The 15,878-nt window shown below is 42.7% G+C and overlaps 1 protein-coding gene across 6 annotated transcripts in view; it reads left to right on the top strand.

Moving 5' to 3' along the window:
• LOC122562796 (oxysterol-binding protein 2-like) overlaps positions 1–15,878 on the top strand; it is a 343,122-nt gene that overhangs the window by 290,814 nt on the left and 36,430 nt on the right. For all 6 annotated transcript variants that reach the window (XM_088000163.1, XM_088000162.1, XM_043715996.2 and 3 more), the window contains one exon: positions 2,925–3,092. In XM_088000163.1, the coding sequence (XP_087856289.1) occupies positions 2,925–3,092 (168 nt within the window). The remainder of the gene's footprint in view (positions 1–2,924; positions 3,093–15,878) is intronic.

The following is a 15,878-nucleotide window of genomic DNA, read 5'->3' as shown; positions in this document are numbered from 1 at the left end:
CAATGGGATCTGGATCAGATAGGGCGATGGACCGAGGAGTGGCAGATGGAGTTTAATTTAGATAAATGCTGCACTTTGGAAAGGCAAATCAGGGCAGGACTTATACACTTAATGATAAGGTCCTGAGGAGTATTGCTGAAGAGAGAGACCTTGGAGTGCAGGTTTATAGCTCCTTGAAAGAGGAGTCTCAGGTAGGTAGGATAGTGAAGAAGGCATTTGGTATGCTTTCCTTTTTTGTTCAGAGCATTGAGTACAGGAGGTGTTGCGGCTGTACAAGACATTGGTTAGGCCACTTTTGGACTATCATGCGCAATTCTGGTCTCCCTCCTATCGGAAGGATGTTGTGAAACTTGAAAGGGTTCAGAAAAGATTTGCAAGGATGTTGTTAGGGTTGGAGGTTTTGAGCTATAGAGAGAGGTTGAATAGGCTGGAGCTATTTTCCCTGGAGCGTTGGAGGCTGAGGGGTGACCTTATAGAGGTTTATACAATCATGAGGGGCATAGATAGGATAAATAGACAAGGTATTTTTCCTGGATTGGGGGCATCCAGAACTAGAGGCCATAGGTTTAGGGTGAGAGGGGAAAGATTTAAAAGGGACCTAAGGGGCAACGTCTTCACGCGAAGGGTGGTATGTGTATGCCATGAGCTGCCAGAGGAAGTGGTGGCGGCTGGTACAATTACAATATTTAAAAGGCATCTGGATGGGTATATGAATAGGAAGGGTTTAGAGGGATATGGACCAAATGCTGGTAAATGGAACTAGATTAGATCAGAATATCTGGTGAGCATGGACGAGGTGGACCGAATGGTCTGTTTCCATGCTATGCATCTCTGTGACTCAAATTTTGCAGGATGTAAGATGCACGGCGATTAACAAATGACAAATCAATTAGACTATTGTCAGTTCTTGGAATTCTGAATACCAGGCAAGTGAAACGATCCTGGCTGAATGTGGCTCCCTTTACAATGAGATCATGCAACAATTTAACACAGTCAGTTTGATAGCCATTGTTAGTAAACACTCCTTATTGTAAACTCCCCATAACTATTCTCCCTTTATGACCAAGTCTCTGCATGCTCCAAGCTGCCACGTCCAATAATGTGGATTTTTTTCTCGCTTTTGTTTCTTGCTCCTCTGTAAAGGATTTGCCATTTAATTGTATGGAATGGCACCGTTACTGGGACTCATGAAACAATTGTCATAAAAATCCATATGCTTCACTGTTGCCTTTTAGGACAGAAATCTGATGTCCTTACTTGGTCTGGCCTGCATGTGACTCTAGACCCACAACAGTGTGGTTCACTCTTAACTGCCCTATGAAAATGGCTTGGTTAATTGAAGGGCAGTTAGGGATGGCCAGCAAATGGTGTCCTTGCCAGCAACCCCCGCATCCCGTGTAGGGTTCTTTATAAAAATTCAGAATCCCAATGACTGACAGCAGTGTTCTATCTTGTATCAATTTGCACCTTTTTAATTTTCATGTATTTCAAACCCTGCATGCTTCATCTGCTTGAAAGACTGCAGACTAATCCAAAACCCTCTGATTAAGAGCTGCAGAGTTTTACTCACTGCAAAGTACACAGCATGTAATCCCTCAGGATTATTTAACTTCAGCTGCTTTGGTTTCATTGCAGAGTTTTTAGGTGCAGTTTCCGAGACCCTGAAACTGGACCTTTACAAGTGCAGTGAGCATAGCCTTAGAATTACACTATTCCCATTTTCCATATACCCTAGACTTCTTCATAAGCATCCCATGACTTCTCCCACCTGGAAAGACAAGGCCAGCAGGTGCATCGGAGCACCACTAATGCAAGTTCCCCTCCAAGCTACATTCTGTTCTGGCTTCGTACTATAGTGTACTGCCATTTCTTCAGTCCCTGAATCAAAATCCTGGAACTCTCTTCTTGACAGCACTGTGAATGACCCAATACCACAAGAACTGAAGGGATCCAACTAGCAACACCCACATCCCATTCATGAATATAGAAAAATCGCACTGTAGTAATTGTTGCCTTAACTTTGAGAAATGCAAAATAATGACTTCATTGTTTCTCACTAAAATTTGTCTTAGAAATGTTATTCCCATGTAAGATGACTACAATGTGTGCCTTAGTCTGTTCAATGTGCCTGGACATTGAGTACCATTGTAACGTACATGTAACACTGTATACTGCTGTATTTGTTCATCATATTGAACACTGGATTCACCAGCACATTGAACGGAGGAGGAGGTACATGCCTGGGATTAACAGCAGGATGATACCAGAGGTTGACCAGCAAATTCTCCAGAACCAAGATAAAGGGTACACTGTGCAGCATCCCTCAGTGTAACACCCCTATCACTTAGACAATCATTATTGCACAGCTCTTGTCCTTAGTCTATTAGGCCCAGCACTAACATACCTATTACTGTAATAAATACTCATTGTAATTGTCTCAAACAGCAGCTCTTCCTTTGATACCAGTGAGCTGCTAATTGTGCAATATCAATCTCATCAATTTTATTTGTTTGCTGGGTGTTTATGTTGTGATCAATAAGCTCCTTTAATAATAACGATCTGCCTTTGCGGAGAGAATCTTATATAAGCTAGCCAAAATTCATATCAAATGTTGAAATATAACCCATTACTTCCAGTATGAAACTGAGCCCCGTGACCCACAGCTGTAGACAATGTCACTTTGCCCTTAACCAATAGGAATGTTGTATCCTGTAGATTCTGTGGTAGGAATATTAATTTATCAAACTAGAACCTATATATGCAAATTTGCTTGGTCCTACACTTTAACACTGAAAGACTAATTTCTGTTCCTGAGACTGCATTTTGTTTGTATCAGTAGCAACTCTGCTTTGTTAATACTCTACATATTCACCTGAATACATTTTCCTTATCCCTTGTTAGTCATTCTGTCCCTCTGCCTGCAGGTTTTTGAGTGTCAGCACCAAGCTTCCTTCAGTGCATCAACAAGAGGAGAGGCAAAGCCTTACAGAAAGAGGCGGAATCAAATCCCAGACAAGCCCAACTACAGCATTAACCTTTGGAGCATAATGAAAAACTGCATTGGGAAGGAGCTGTCGAAGATTCCCATGCCTGTAAGTAATTTATTTCTTTGCCTGAAAATTACATAGTCCCAGCCCCTTGTCCCCATCGCTAAGAGTGGGCAGAAACATATCAATGATGAAGTGATACAGAACAGTGTTCCAGGCTGTATTCCTAGTCCTTGCTACGTCATGTACTTTTGTTGAGAAGTGAGTGTGATTGAATGTCGGATGTGGCCCAAATTGGACTTAGCCACAAATACTACACAGTCCAAATATTTTATACCTATTGCTTTGGCTAATTCTTGAAGAATGGCCACTCAACCATAGAGGCTAAAGAAGTATTAATACATAGGGTGTCCTCACTTAAAGTTGGAGTTGCATCCCTGAAAATTTCAACTTTAAGTGAAAATCCTAAAGTGAAGCGATGATTCCCATAGGAATCAATGATAAAACTGAAGTAAGGTTCAGTTGACCCTTCCTTAGCAGACAATAAAAATTCTACCCAGACACTTCAAACTGAAGTGCAGTACTTTAAATTACAAAACTATTACAGTGGTAAATTAAACAACTTAAAGTATATTTTTCCATTATATAATTCAATTGAAATTCTACTTACTTATACCTCCTGCAATGGTCCTTCCAAGATAGTGGCAGTGCCGGGGCAGCCTAGGTCTGCACCAGTGACACAACGAGTACTTTGATCTTTGGAACATTGGGCTTCAGAGCATCTGCTTGAGCCATTCCTTGTTCCCAAATGTATAGTGGGGCCAGAGCTCAGTGATGTCTTCACATGCCCCACTTGTTGGCTGCACAGGCCCGTTCCTTGGTGGGGCCTGTGCCTCTTGGCTAGTTGCGGTGCCTTGGCCTTTCTCCCCCCTCCTCCTGACCAGCTGAATGGCAGGTTGTGGCTGGGCTCAGCAACATTCCTTCCCATGCTGAGCTCGGTCATGGTGGGCATCCTGCAGTGGGTGGTGGAAGCTGGGGTGCTGCTGAAGTTGGAAATGGTGGGTGCCTCATGTGTCAGAGGAACAGGGATACTTCTGAGTTAGGTCATGAATAATGCCCAGCTGGGGTGGTTTCATTATATTTGGCTAGGTCTGAGGGTGGCAGGGACTTCTGAAGAGCAGAGGGAGGTTTCCTTCAGACGTAGGACCAGGGAGTAGGCAGATACTGAAGAATCATAGAATGTGGAGGGCGTCCATTCGACCCAACACTAACCATCCAAAGAGCATCCCACCCAGACCCTATCCCCATAACCTTGCATTAACGATGGCCAATCCACTTAGCCTCTACATCCCTGGACACTGCGGGCAATTTACCATGGCCAAACTATCTAATCTTCACACTTTGAACTGTGGGAGGAAACCAGAACACCCAGAGGAAACCCACAAGACACATTGGGAATATGTCCAAACTCCAGACAGCCACCCAAGGGTGGAATCGAACCCAGGTACCTGGTGCTGTGAGGCAACCGTGCTAACCACTGAGCTACTGTGCCACCCTTAAGTGAAAGGCAGTTTCTTTTTCCATTTACTTCTCTGTGGAAATGTTTGTGAATTCTTCTAGTTTTTACAGGTCTCGTCATTCTGTCTGTACAGTATGTGGCGTATGCTGGAAGGGCAGACTGAATTACATGGGTCTGAAAAGATTGCTGAGAGAGCAAGTGCCATTGTAATCATTGAGCAAACGACTGCTCTGTTACACCTGCACTGATTCTTTGCTTGCAAACTGCAGACTATCTCATTCAGCATTCTATCGTGTCTCAAAAAATTAATTGCTAGTCATATCAAAGTAATAAGAGGTTCATTTTGCGAGGTTCTCTTGCTTCCAGAGGCCGAATTGGTCAGATTAATGAGTCTGTGAATGAAATATATTACTAAACAATGACTTAGTGAATCACAAATCACAAGTCCAAAGAGCCCAGAGTTGTTGAGGAAACTGTATCTCTTTTTCATGACTCCACTATCTGCTGACTTTCTCATTACCTTCAATAAGGGATAGCATTACAGCTGTACATAGGGAGGAATTTCCTGGAAGTACATCCAGGGAAGTTATTTGGGTGTAGCTGAGAAATAAGAAAGGGGTGATCACCTTAGTGGAATTATATTATAGACACTCTAATAGTCAGAGGGAAACTGAGAAACAAATTTGCAAGGAGATTTCAGTTATCTGTAAGAATAATAGGGTGGTTATGGTAGGGGATTTTAACTTTCCAAACATAGACTGGGACTGCCATAGTGTTGAGGGTTTAGATGGAGAGGAATTTGTTAAATGTGTACAAGAAAAATTTCTGATTCAGTATGTGGATGTACCTACTAGAGAAGGTGCGAAACTTGACCTACTTTTGGGAAATAAGGCAGGGCAGGTGACTGACGTGTCAGTGGGGGAGCACTTTGGGGCCAGCGACCATAATTCTATGTTTTAAAGTAGTGATGGAAAAGGATAGACCAGATCCAACAGTTGAAGTTTAAAATTGGAGGAAGGCTAATTTTGACTGTATTAGGCAAGAACTTTCAAAAGCTGATTAGGGCCAGATGTTCGCAGGTAAAGGGACGGCTAGAAAATGGGAAGCCTTTAGACATGAGATAACGAGAGTCCAGAGAAAGTATATTCCTGTGAGGGTGAAAGGAAAGGCTAGTAGGTATAGGGAATGCTGGGTGACTAAAGAAATTGAGGGTTTGGTTAAGAAAAAGAAGGAAGCATATGTTAGGTATAGACAGGATAGATCAAGTGAATCGTTAGTCCTTAGAAGAGTATGAAGACAGTAGGAGTATACTTATGGGGGAAATCAGGCAGGCAAAAAGGGGATATGAGATAGCTTTGGCTAATAGGGTTACCAAAGGAGAAACCAAATAGGAGAACCCAAAGGATTTTTATAAATACATTAAGGACAAAAGGATAACTAAGGAGTGAATAGGACCCCTCAAAGATCAGCAAGGCACCCTTTGTGTGGAGCCACAGGAGATGGGGGAGATACTAAACAAGTATTTTGCATCAGTGTTTACTATGGAGAAGGACATGAAAGGATATGAAATTCAAACTGACATCTTGAAAAATGTCAGTATTACAGAGGAGGAAGTGCTGAATGTCTTGAAATGCATAAATATGGATAATTCCCCAGGACCTGATCAGGTGTACCCTAGAACTCTGTGGGAAGCTAGGGAAGTGATTGTTAGGCCTCTTGCTGAGATATTTTTATCTTCGATAGTCACAGGTAAGGTGCCAGAAGACTGGAGGTTGGCTAACATGGTGCCATTAATTAAGAAAGGTGGTAAGGACAAGCCAGGGAACTATAGACCGTGAGCCTGATGTCAGTCATGGGTAAGTTGTTGGAGGGAATCCTGAGGGACTGGATTTTCACATATTTGGAAAGGCAAGGACTGATTAGGGATCGTCAACATGGCTTTGTGTGTGGGAAATCAGGTCTCACAAACTTGATTGAGCTTTTTGAAAAAGTAACAAAGAGAATTGATATGGGTAGAGCAGTAGATGTGATCTTTATGGACTTCAGTAAGGCATTCAACAAGGTTCCCATGCGAGTCTGGTGAGCAAGGTTAGATCTCCTGAAATACAGGGAAAACTCACCATTTGGCTCAAAAGTAGAAGACAGAGGGTGGTGGAGGAGGGTTGTTTTTCAGACTGGAGGCCTGAGACCAGTGGAGTGCCACAAGGATCAGTGCTGGGTCCTCTACTTTTCGTCAGTGATATAAATGATGTGGATGTGAGCATAAGAGGTACAGTTAGTAGGTTTGCAGATGGCACCAAAATTGGAGGTGTAGTAGACAGCAAAGAAGCTTACCTCAGATTACAATGGGATCTTGATCAGATGGGCCAATAAACAGATGGAGTTTAATTTAGATAAATACGAGGTGCTGCATTTTGGGAAAGCAAATCTTAGCAGGACTTATACACTTAATGGTAAGATCCTAGGGAGTGTTGCTGAACAAAGACCTTGGAGTGCAGGTTCATAGTTCCTTGAAAGTAGAGTCGCAGGTAGATAGGGTAATGAAAAAGGCTGGAAATGTGTTGCTGGAAAAGCGCAGCAGGTCAGGCAGCATCCAGGGAACAGGAGAATCGACGTTTCGGGCATAAGCCCTTCTTCAGGAGGGCGTTTGGTATTGGTCAGAGTATTGAGTATAGGAGTTGGGAGGTCAGGTAGCAGCTTTACAAGATGTTGGTTAGGCCACTTTTGGAATATTGCATGTACTTCTAGTCTCTTTCCTGTCGGTTGGATGTTGTGAAACTTGAAAGGGTTCAGAAAAGATTGACAAGGATATTTCCAGGGTTGGAGGATTTGAGCTATAGGGAGAGGCAAAATAGGCTGGTGCTGTTTTCCCTGGTGCATCGAAGGATGAGGGGGGTGACCTCATAGAGGTTGAAAAAGTCATGAGGGGCATGGATAGGGTAAATAGACAAAGTCTTTTCCTTGAGGTGGAGGAGTCCAGAACTAGAGAGCATAGGTTTAGGGTGAGAGGAGAAAGATATAAAAGGGACCTCTAAGGGGCAACTTTTTAATGCAGAGGGTGGTACGTGTATGGAATGAGCTGCCAGAGGAAATGGTGGAGGCTGGTACAATTACAACATTTCAAAGGCATCTGGATAGGTATATGAATATGAAGGGTTTGGAGGGATATGGGCCAAGTGCTGGCTAATTAGGTTGGGCTATCTGGTCAGCATGGACAAGTTGGACCAAAGTGTCTGTTTCCATGCTGTACATTTCTATGATGCAAATAGAGGATAAACAGGCAATGCCTATTAGGTAGATAGCTGCCAAGATCCTCCTCTTCTGACTGGGTTTTGAGGGTATATTTACTGTAGAATGGTGGAGGAAAACCATTAGGTCAGCAGGGCTATTATCTGAAACAAGGTGGTATGTGTTGCAACAGAGCAATCAAATGCAAGTTACATCAGTAAGATAGACTTGATTGCTGGCACTGTTGGGAGTCCTCGGATAAAAATCTACGCATTTTTGAGTCCCTGAGATGTCCTTCCTTTCCCCACCCAACTCTTTATGGCATTATCAGATTGGGTGGAGCTTAGTGCAGTCTTCAGCTTTAGCACTTTCAGGCCATTATTTCTACAACAGTTGAGAACTTGGATTGTCTTTCAGGTTGCTGCATTGGGTGAAATGGAGAGAGGGAATTGAACTGACTTCTCCACCATTAGAACCATTATCGAGAGGATGTTGAATTCCGATTTTGATCCTATCATTGTTACTGAGATCACTAGTCCCTGAAGGGATCTGATTCTTGCTGACATTCTGTTCCATAATGGCATTTCACACTCCGGGTCATTTCTTCGCAAAAACCTTTGAAATTTCAATCAACAATTTCCCAACAAGAGTTGAGGAACTGTTGTGTTTCCAAGTTCCTTTACATAAACTCACCAGTCACACACTAGGCCAGTAAACTATAATAGAGTTTTTTTTGGTACACTGTAACTGGTATACATGCATGTTACTGAATGCTTAAACAGACAAACCTACTCAAGGATTCAGCCACAATTTCTACACCGTCAGCTGTCTCCTGGTCACATGTTACTTTATATCCTGGTTCCTTGAATATTTGCATATTCTATTGTAGTGGTACTACTACAGGGAACTGTCTATGGCAGTAATTCAAGATGTGCTGTATTTTAGGTATGCTCAGCAGGTTTTAAAAGTCTTTAGCCAGTCGTCAGTGGGCAGGCTTGCCATCCAATCAGAAATAACAAGTGATTTTGCAGAAAAAGTATGAGGCTATCCAATGATTCGGCGCTAATCCTCAGCCCATCACATTGACTTGAGCATTTCCAACTACAAATCCCAGTTGCAATGGTATGGGACATTGACCATCATTACTCTCTGGCATTCAAGCCAGCCTCATGAAAATTGTCTTAGGGATGGGATCATGTGAGAAAATCTCATGAAGGCTGGCAGTGTTAAATTGTACCACCAGGTTCTGGACCCTGAACCAATTTAAAGCTACAACCCTGCATATCAGAAGTCTGCTTGATATTGTATCCAAGTCTGATGCTGTCCTTGACTATGATATCCACATACATGTATATGCTAGAAGACCTCACTAGATCATAAAAGCAGGAAACTTCACTGAATTATTCCACCATCCAAATCTATTATCATGACTCCTGTTGCCTCAGCTTCAGGTCAGCTGATGCAATAATTTACCAAAGATCAAACGTATCCCTTCCTGGTCTGAATTGCTTTGCATCAAATATGTGTCCATTTAATAGCAGACTCCGGTTTTTAAGCAGGGATTGTCTTGACGACACCACCATATTAGGACAGATATCTAACAATGACGAGTCAAAATACAGAAGGGAGATGGAGGGCTTGATGATGTGATGAAATAAGAACAACCTCTCTCTCAATGACTGCAACACTGAAGAACTGATCATTCTCTTCAGAAAGAAAGAAGGAGAAGACACCCCCATCTACATTGCTGGAACTGAGGTTGAGAGGGGGGAGAGCATAAAGTTCCTCAGAGTGGCGATATCTGACAATCTGTCCAGGATTTCCCATGTCGATGCGATGGTCAAGAAAGCACAACAATGCGCCTCCTTCCTCAGGTGACTCAGGGAATTTGGCGGGTCCATAAGGACCCTCACCAACATCTACAGGTGCTCCATTGAAAGTATACTGTCCAGGTGCATAACAGCCTCGTATGGCAACTGCTCTGCCCAGGACATTAAGAAACTACAGAAGGTGGTGTGCGCAGCTCAACCTCCCATTGATGGACTCCGTTTACACTGCTCGTTGCCACAGAAAATCTGCCAAAATCATCAAAGTCTCATTGCACCCCAGTAATACTCTCCTACAACCTCTTCGGTCAGGCACTCCAGCAGGTTCAGGAATAGCTTCTTCACTGCCGTAATTAGGACTCTGTATGAATGGATTCTCTAACCTCAAATAATCTTGATCTTGCTAATGTTGATGTCGCCTAGAGCACACCTGTGCAAAATAACCCTCATGCCTCTGTCTTTTTGATCTGTACATCCTTGCTTACTATGATCTGTCTGTACTGCCTGTAAACAAAGCTTTTCACTGTACTTCAGTACACGTGACAATCAAAGCAATCAGTCTATCTATCAAAGAGTGAGGTCCTGTTCTCCACTAATGAAAAGGATGGAGTGCAGACATGAAGAAAGAAAATATGATGAAAATAATTGCAGTTGGTACAGTTGTTGTGGTTCTGTTCGCCGAGCTGGGAATTTGTGTTGCAGATGTTTTGTCCCCTGTCTAGGTGACATCCTCAGTGCTTGGGAGCCTCCTGTGAAGCGCTTCTGTGATCTTTCCTCCGGCATTTGAAGTGGTTTGAATCTGCTGCTTCCGGTTGTCAGTTCCAGCTGTCCGTTGCCGTGGTCGGTATATTGGGTCCAGGTTGATGTGCTTATTGATTGAATCTGTGGATGAGTGCCATGCCTCTAGGAATTCCCTGGCTGTTCTTGGTACAGTTATTGGTGTGTTTGGTTACCTTTCTAATGGTCCCTTTCTACATTGGGACTTGATTGAGATCAGTGAGAGTCAGCACTGCTGCTGCAAACAAACAAATTTGGACAGCTTTCAGCACATGTGCCCATGTACATTGATAAATCTCCAGTTTTGACACCAGCAAGAAGTTTTCTGTTGGCTCACTCTTCCTGTTCGAAATGGTCCTGTTCCTAATCCAGTTGGCTTGGAGCTATGCCAGCTCCTTCTCTTTCTGTGATTGATATCCCAAGCCAAATTATCTGTCTTTGCCTCATCTCCCTTGCTAACATTACCAATAAAAAAAATATACACCTTCACCTTGAAAAATAGACCTAATATTTGCAGTCTTTTGAGGGAGCAAGTTCCAGATTTCCACAATTTGGTGAGGTAAATGTATCCTGATCTCCTATTTTATGGCTCTAATTTTTGGATTATGCTTCTTATTTCTGAGTACTCCCTCCAAGATTCCCTCTGTCTAACCTATCAAATCCTTTGTGATTTTCACTATCTCAATATGATCACTTATCAATTTTCAACATCTGTCTTGGTGAATCTTTATCTCTGTCACTTTGTTTGGTTGAAATTTAATACCCTGTTCTGAGGGAGTTGGGGTTCTGTACAATGCGTGGAGTTGGGGGAGAGGCCCAGTTGCCAATCTGCATCTATCTCAATTTGAAATCCAGGGCAGAAGGGCTCATGGACTGCATTCTGCTGCCAACTGAGGTCCTGAAGTGAGACATTATTGTCAATTTGACAGCTGCAACCATTAGTGAATGGTGCAGTCACCACCAGGAAGCCTGAAAAGCAAACTGTTGTGTCTGCTGTTGGGCTTCTTGAGGTTTCCACTATTGTCAGGCTCTCAGTGCCTGGTGAAGACACCTGACATCAGGAAGCAGGGAGGGAGTCTGCTGAGAGAGCCCACTTTTTTTTAATTTCAAAATATATCTTATTCATAAAAATCTTTATGTACATATATAGTCACCAGAGGAGTTCAGTTCTGTACAGTCTTAGCATATTGAGAACAAGCAAACATTGGAGTTTGACTTTCCTGACCGTTCCAACAACCCAAAGGCATTTCTTTCTTATAGGTCACTGGGAGGATCTGATAACTGAACAGACCTCCATTGTACTCTGGCAGGAAAACATTAGACAGTGGTCTTTCCCTATTGCACCTTGGCAGCAGCTTCCCAAGCTTTAACCCATGCTTAAGCATATAATCATGTACTTTGGAATGTGCCAATCTTCAACACAGTCAAGTTCACGTCCTTGCTCTGGAAGATCAATGACTTTCAGGCAGACCAAAGCCTTTCTGTTGAAAACCCCAACTCCCTTGAGCTGCACTCTGACCTGGAGTCCGTTGGTGATCTGGTGCTCTGTTGTGTGGGCGTGTTGCTGTCAGCTGCCTGCAATGGACAGCTGCCAGTTTCTGAATTGCTGACAGCTCTTGTTTGCAGGGGCAATATGGCTCCTTGATCCCAGGGAAGACCTCACTCAAGCCACTGACATGCCTGATTGGAATAATACATGGGCCTTGCCCAAATGAGGTAACAAGGCTCTCGCAAGCTCTCCAGATGGTTGGCTAAACCTCCATTGCCTGGATTTTCTTTTTGGGAGGACTGCAGATGCTGGAGATCAGATTCAAAGATTGTGGTGCTGGAAAAGCACAGCAGATCAGGCAGCATCCAAGGAGCAGGCAAATCAACGTTTCTGACAAGAGCCCTTCATCCGGAATAAGGATTTTCTTTTGGCCTGCCTCTCTCTCCTTCTGCACGTCCCTCCTTTTTCTTTCTTATGTTTGTCTTTCTATCCGTCTTTATCAATTTTTGTTTTGGCTCTATTCTCTGTATAATCCTCTTTCCCCTGACAAGCTAGCCACTGCCTCTCTCTACCATTCCCTGTTTCTCTTCCATCGTCTTTCTTGTGGTTGACCTGACTCTTTTCTCCATCTATGGTCAGTTCTGCTTTAACGCAGTAGTTCCGTTCTCATGAAATCTTGTGCTATAAGGAAATCATGTAATAGCAGCACTTAATGGGGCTGGAATCGCATTATAACCAATATACGCTTTAAAAGTTTGTGCTCAAGGAACAGTGTCCCAATCCATCAATCGGGTTATAGCAAATTTGCATTAATGAAAGGCGTGTTGTAGCAGAATGACCTGTGCTGCTTTTTCCTGATCTGCTTCCGTTTAATATTGGAACTTGGTGAGAATTACAAACAGTTCCTAACTCTAGTGACAGATTTTCCTGTGCTGAGCAGAGTGCATTTCTCCAATGTTCTCTTCATTCCCAGAGGAGAATGTTCCTCGCATCCATCTTAATATGGAAACATGATGTTTTGACTGCAAAATTGCTTCGTTTTCAGGGAGTAACTCTTTAGCCATTAGCTGTAATGAAGTTGGATTGCAAATCACGGATGCCTGCAGAACCAGCCAGTTCCTTTGATATCTTTGCTAAATGCTGTGAACTGGTAGTGTGTGCAGCAGCAGGAGAGGTAATCTGAGTCTGCCAAGCATCTATGGTGTTACATAGGAATCAGACAAAGCAAGACAGAATTCAGAAGGGGTATTACTGATGAATTTTTTTTTGTCTGCCTTATTCGAGGAGGAGGTGCATAACAAGACCCTGGGTTGTCATTTACTGACTGAAGACGACAATCAAAGAAATCAATGTAAAACTCCTTTGATTTTCTAATCTTTATAACTTCAGAGGTTGAAAGCCCTCATGAAAGAACAATCCTAGTTGTGATTTAAAGGACATTAACTCCGTCCACGACATAGTAATATCAAACCCTGCACTTTGAGCATGGCTTTGTGACTGCTTCTGGTTAAGTCTCAATTTATGGAAAATATCTTCAGTTGAGAATCCGAATAAGATCAAATCATTGAAAATAATTTGATGTCCAAGCTCTTTTGGGAATATCAACCCTGTAGCCCTTTCTCTGCTGGGTATGGCTAAAACTGAACACTATGTTCCTTACCCAGTCTGGGGACTTCACCCCATCCTATCCATTTGGGTGGACTATCCTTGTATGTACTCTGGAGTGATTTGATGCTGAAGCGCTCAGTCATGCTGCCTTGTCTGTGAGACTCATCAATTCAGGAAGTCAGCTCTCCATATTCTAACATACACCTAATCATATTCACCCATTGCCCCTCAACTCAAAGTTGTATATTGTCCTACCTGTGCTTTGATTTTCTAACTCTCATTCTACCTTCAAACTCTTCAGTGGCCTCACTCCTCCCTATTTATTCTTACCTCCTCCAACACTACAATCTCAGGTTTGTACTTTCCTCAAATTCTGACCACTTAAGGTCAGTGGTGGCCATGTTCTCGGCTACCTGATCTTTAACTTCTAAAAACCCCTCTTTAAACATCTCCCCTCTCAATCTATCTCTGTCCTCCTTTAGGACACCATTCTACATCTTTGACCAAGTTTTTTTGATATTTTGCTAACAAGAGGCTGGGTGGAATACCATTTTTATCCTGCCCACTATTACTTCACTGATCTCGAAGTATAAAATCAAAGCAGTTGTGAAAATGGTGTTTTGCCTGAATGTGTAAGTATAACAGCAAGTGGATTAGGCTAAAGTTGTCCCCTAAGCAAATACCTAGACAGAGTGTATCGCAGCCAATCCCATCCTAGCCCTTATCCAACATTTACATGCTCTTTGCAGCTGAGCTAATCTCTTTATGATGATCGATATTCGGTTTTACTTGATAACACTCCTATACCTTTACATCTTTTACTGCATTAAAGATGCTGCATAAATATCATACAGCCAGTTTCTGCTGTGTTGCCACTTGAAGGGTTGAAACAGCTCTGTTAAGGTTATTGTCACCAGCAAGTGGAATCTTCGTCCCATTGGGTTAGGCTAGATTTATACCCAGACCTGAGCAATAAAAAAAAAAGCCATTGTGGACTCCATTGGACCTTTTGGCTTCCCATTGATTAGAAGAATCCAGCGTCACTTGGATGTGTACTGTCTATACAGATGTGCTGTGGTGACTCACCAAAGCAGCTTTGATAATTCTTCTCAAACCTACAGTCTCTACCACCTGGAAGCCCAAAGGCAGCAGGCATTTGTGAACACTATCACCTGCCAGTTACACTCCATCCCAACTTGGAAATATATCCCTGTTCCTTTGTCATCACTGGGTCAAGACCTTGGATTTGCCTACTTAACAGTACTGGAGGAGTGCCTTCATGAACTGCAGCAGTTCACCATTATCTTCTTGAGGGCAACTAGGGATAGGCAGTAAATGCCCCCCTGTCTGTAATGTCCATACTCAATGGATTAATTTTTTTAAAAGGCGTTTTTGGAGTACCTCACATACTCTTGATTTGACATTGCGCATCATGAGGAAATGTTTAGGCTGTACTCATAATTTTGAAGGGCAATCAGCTCCTTCAGCCCCTCCGACAGGTTTCAGAAACTTTCAGGGTAGCCCTCACAAACCTAAGCTCCTTCTGTTTCTTTTTACATGTTTAATCGGCTTATCGGTGTTAAGGATAATCAATTCCATCTCGGATTATAAAATGGTTGCAGGCAAAATGTTGTTTAGTACTGTGCCTCTGCTGTAATTCTCCAGAATCTACAAATCCTTTTGGAATCAGGTCGATGCTGCAGCTGGCGGGGGATGTTAATGAGAATCCTTTGGGAAATGCATCACAGTCTGGATGGAGGCAGGAACAATCTGTGTGTTCCTTTCCATCGCTGCCACATTCACACAACCCTTAACCCGTTGTCGTTATTTCTGAGTAATGCGCATATTGTATACTTAATGAAGCCTTCCTTTGATAAGACTTGCAGTGACAGTGATGTAAGAAGAAATCTCAGGAAGTTATTTATGGGATGTCTGAGTTATTGCGTTTCCAAAGAAAGCGCAGGTGAAAATGCTACTGAAAACTGAGGCAAAGTGGGGCAGCTATTTATAGTGAGCATGAAATAATTAATGTCTCCGCTCCTGGGACACTGCCAGTTTGGAGAGGAAGCTTCAACTCTGATCAGTTTGCGTTCCAAGATGCAGTTTCTCTCAAAGCTACACTGTGCCATAGAACACTTGGAGTGTGAGAGTTGTGTTTAACCTGTTAGATGACAAAATGGGAGGAACAGATTTTATGTAATTATTTCCACTTCAATCGCCAATCATCTTGTATTCTTACATAGGATGTGAGTGCTGCAGGCAATTGTTGTTAGTCCCTTGCTGTCCTTGGAAGTTAAGAGTCAACAACATTGCAGTGAACCTGGAGTTGCATATCATCCTTAACCAATTTGGTCTACGTTTTTTTCTTTATCTAAAGGACATCTGTGAGCCAGATTGGATTTTATACCAATCAATATAGTCGTCATGGTCACCATCTCTGAAGC

This window comes from Chiloscyllium plagiosum, unplaced genomic scaffold (assembly GCF_037043375.1).
Source record: "Chiloscyllium plagiosum isolate Xiang-an unplaced genomic scaffold, Cpla_swu_hap1 HiC_scaffold_24, whole genome shotgun sequence".
Taxonomy (NCBI): Eukaryota; Metazoa; Chordata; class Chondrichthyes; order Orectolobiformes; family Hemiscylliidae; genus Chiloscyllium; species Chiloscyllium plagiosum.
Note: the sequence above shows the minus strand (reverse complement) of the source record. Positions and strands in the feature narration are given on the sequence as shown.